The sequence below is a fragment of the Haliotis cracherodii genome, unplaced genomic scaffold, assembly GCF_022045235.1.
Source record: "Haliotis cracherodii isolate W230 unplaced genomic scaffold, xgHalCrac1.p SCAF_14, whole genome shotgun sequence".
NCBI lineage: Eukaryota > Metazoa > Mollusca > Gastropoda > Lepetellida > Haliotidae > Haliotis > Haliotis cracherodii.
Genome location: NW_027266269.1, coordinates 14146237 through 14147727, shown reverse-complemented (window position 1 = coordinate 14147727; position 1491 = coordinate 14146237). Strand labels below are relative to the sequence as shown.

The following is a 1491-nucleotide window of genomic DNA, read 5'->3' as shown; positions in this document are numbered from 1 at the left end:
ATGGACGACATCAGTAATTACAATGATACCGTGTCTAACTCTGTGGATGACATCAGTAATTACAATGATACCGTGTGTAACTCTGTGGACGACATCAGTAATTACAATGATACCGTGTCTAACTCTGTGGACGACATCACTAATTACAATGATACCGTGTCTACCTCTGTGGACGACATCAGTAATTACAATGATACCGTGTCTAACTCTGTGGACGACATCAGTAATTACAATGATACCGTGTCTAACTCTGTGGATGACATCAGTAATTACAATGATACCGTGTCTAACTCTGTGGACGACATCAGTAATTACAATGATACCGTGTCTAACTCTGTGGACGACATCACTAATTACAATGATACCGTGTCTAACTCTGTAGACGACATCAGTAATTACAATGATACCGTGTCTAACTCTGTGGACGACATCAGTAATTACAATGATACCGTGTCTACCTCTGTGGATGACATCAGTAATTACAATGATACCGTGTCTAACTCTGTGGACGACATCAGTGATTACAATGATACCGTGTCTACCTCTGTGGACGACATCAGTAATTACAATGATACCGTGTCTAACTCTGTCGACGACATCAGTAATTACAATGATACTGAGTCTAACTCTGTCGACGACATCAGTAATTACGATGATACCGTGTCTAACTCTGTGGACGACATCAGTAATTACAATGATACCGTGTCTAACTCTGTGGATGACATCAGTAATTACAATGATACCGTGTCTAACTCAATGGACGACATCAGTTATTACAATGATACCGTGTCTAACTCTGTGGACGACATAAGTAATTACAATGATACCGTGTCTAACTCTGTGGACGACATAAGTAATTACAATGATACCGTGTCTAACTCTGTGGACGACATAAGTAATTACAATGATACCGTGTCTAACTCTGTGGACAACATCAGTTATTACAATGATACCGTGTCTAACTCTGTCGACGACATCAGTTATTACAATGATACCGTGTCTAACTCTGTGGACGACATAAGTAATTACAATGATACTGTGTCTAACTCTGTGGACGACATAAGTAATTACAATGATACTGTGTCTAACTCTGTGGACGACATCAGTAGTTACAATGCCATTGAGAATGTGTATGCAAATGTTGATGATAATGAGAAGTAAACTGGATTTTATCATGTGAATGATAATACTGCAGACCCTGTGATTTGCTTTACTGATGATAATGGCGTAATGATTATGACGACGATGATAATGGTGTTGATCATTAGGATGATGTTGATAGTGATTATCACAATAATCACTGTATCTTCATTTCTAAGTGTAAATGTCTGTGGCTGAGGTGACAGCTCCATGCAGTACCCTGACGTTAGTGAACTAATAGAAAAGTACTTGTAGAATCATTGGTTTTCAAGAAACAAAAACATTGAATTCAGAGGGCATTGGAGTTGCAATTAACGATACATATATGATAAACGATGATAGTACACATGG

The 1491-nt window shown here is 38.4% G+C and overlaps 1 protein-coding gene across 1 annotated transcript; it reads left to right on the top strand.

Annotated features, from left to right (window-relative positions):
- LOC139460237 (clumping factor A-like) lies at nt 1–1161 on the top strand. The gene has a single exon (XM_071241745.1). It carries the CDS (start codon nt 1–3, stop codon nt 1159–1161), a length of 1161 nt encoding a protein of 386 aa, XP_071097846.1.
- Nucleotides 1162–1491: the final 330 nt, after the last annotated feature.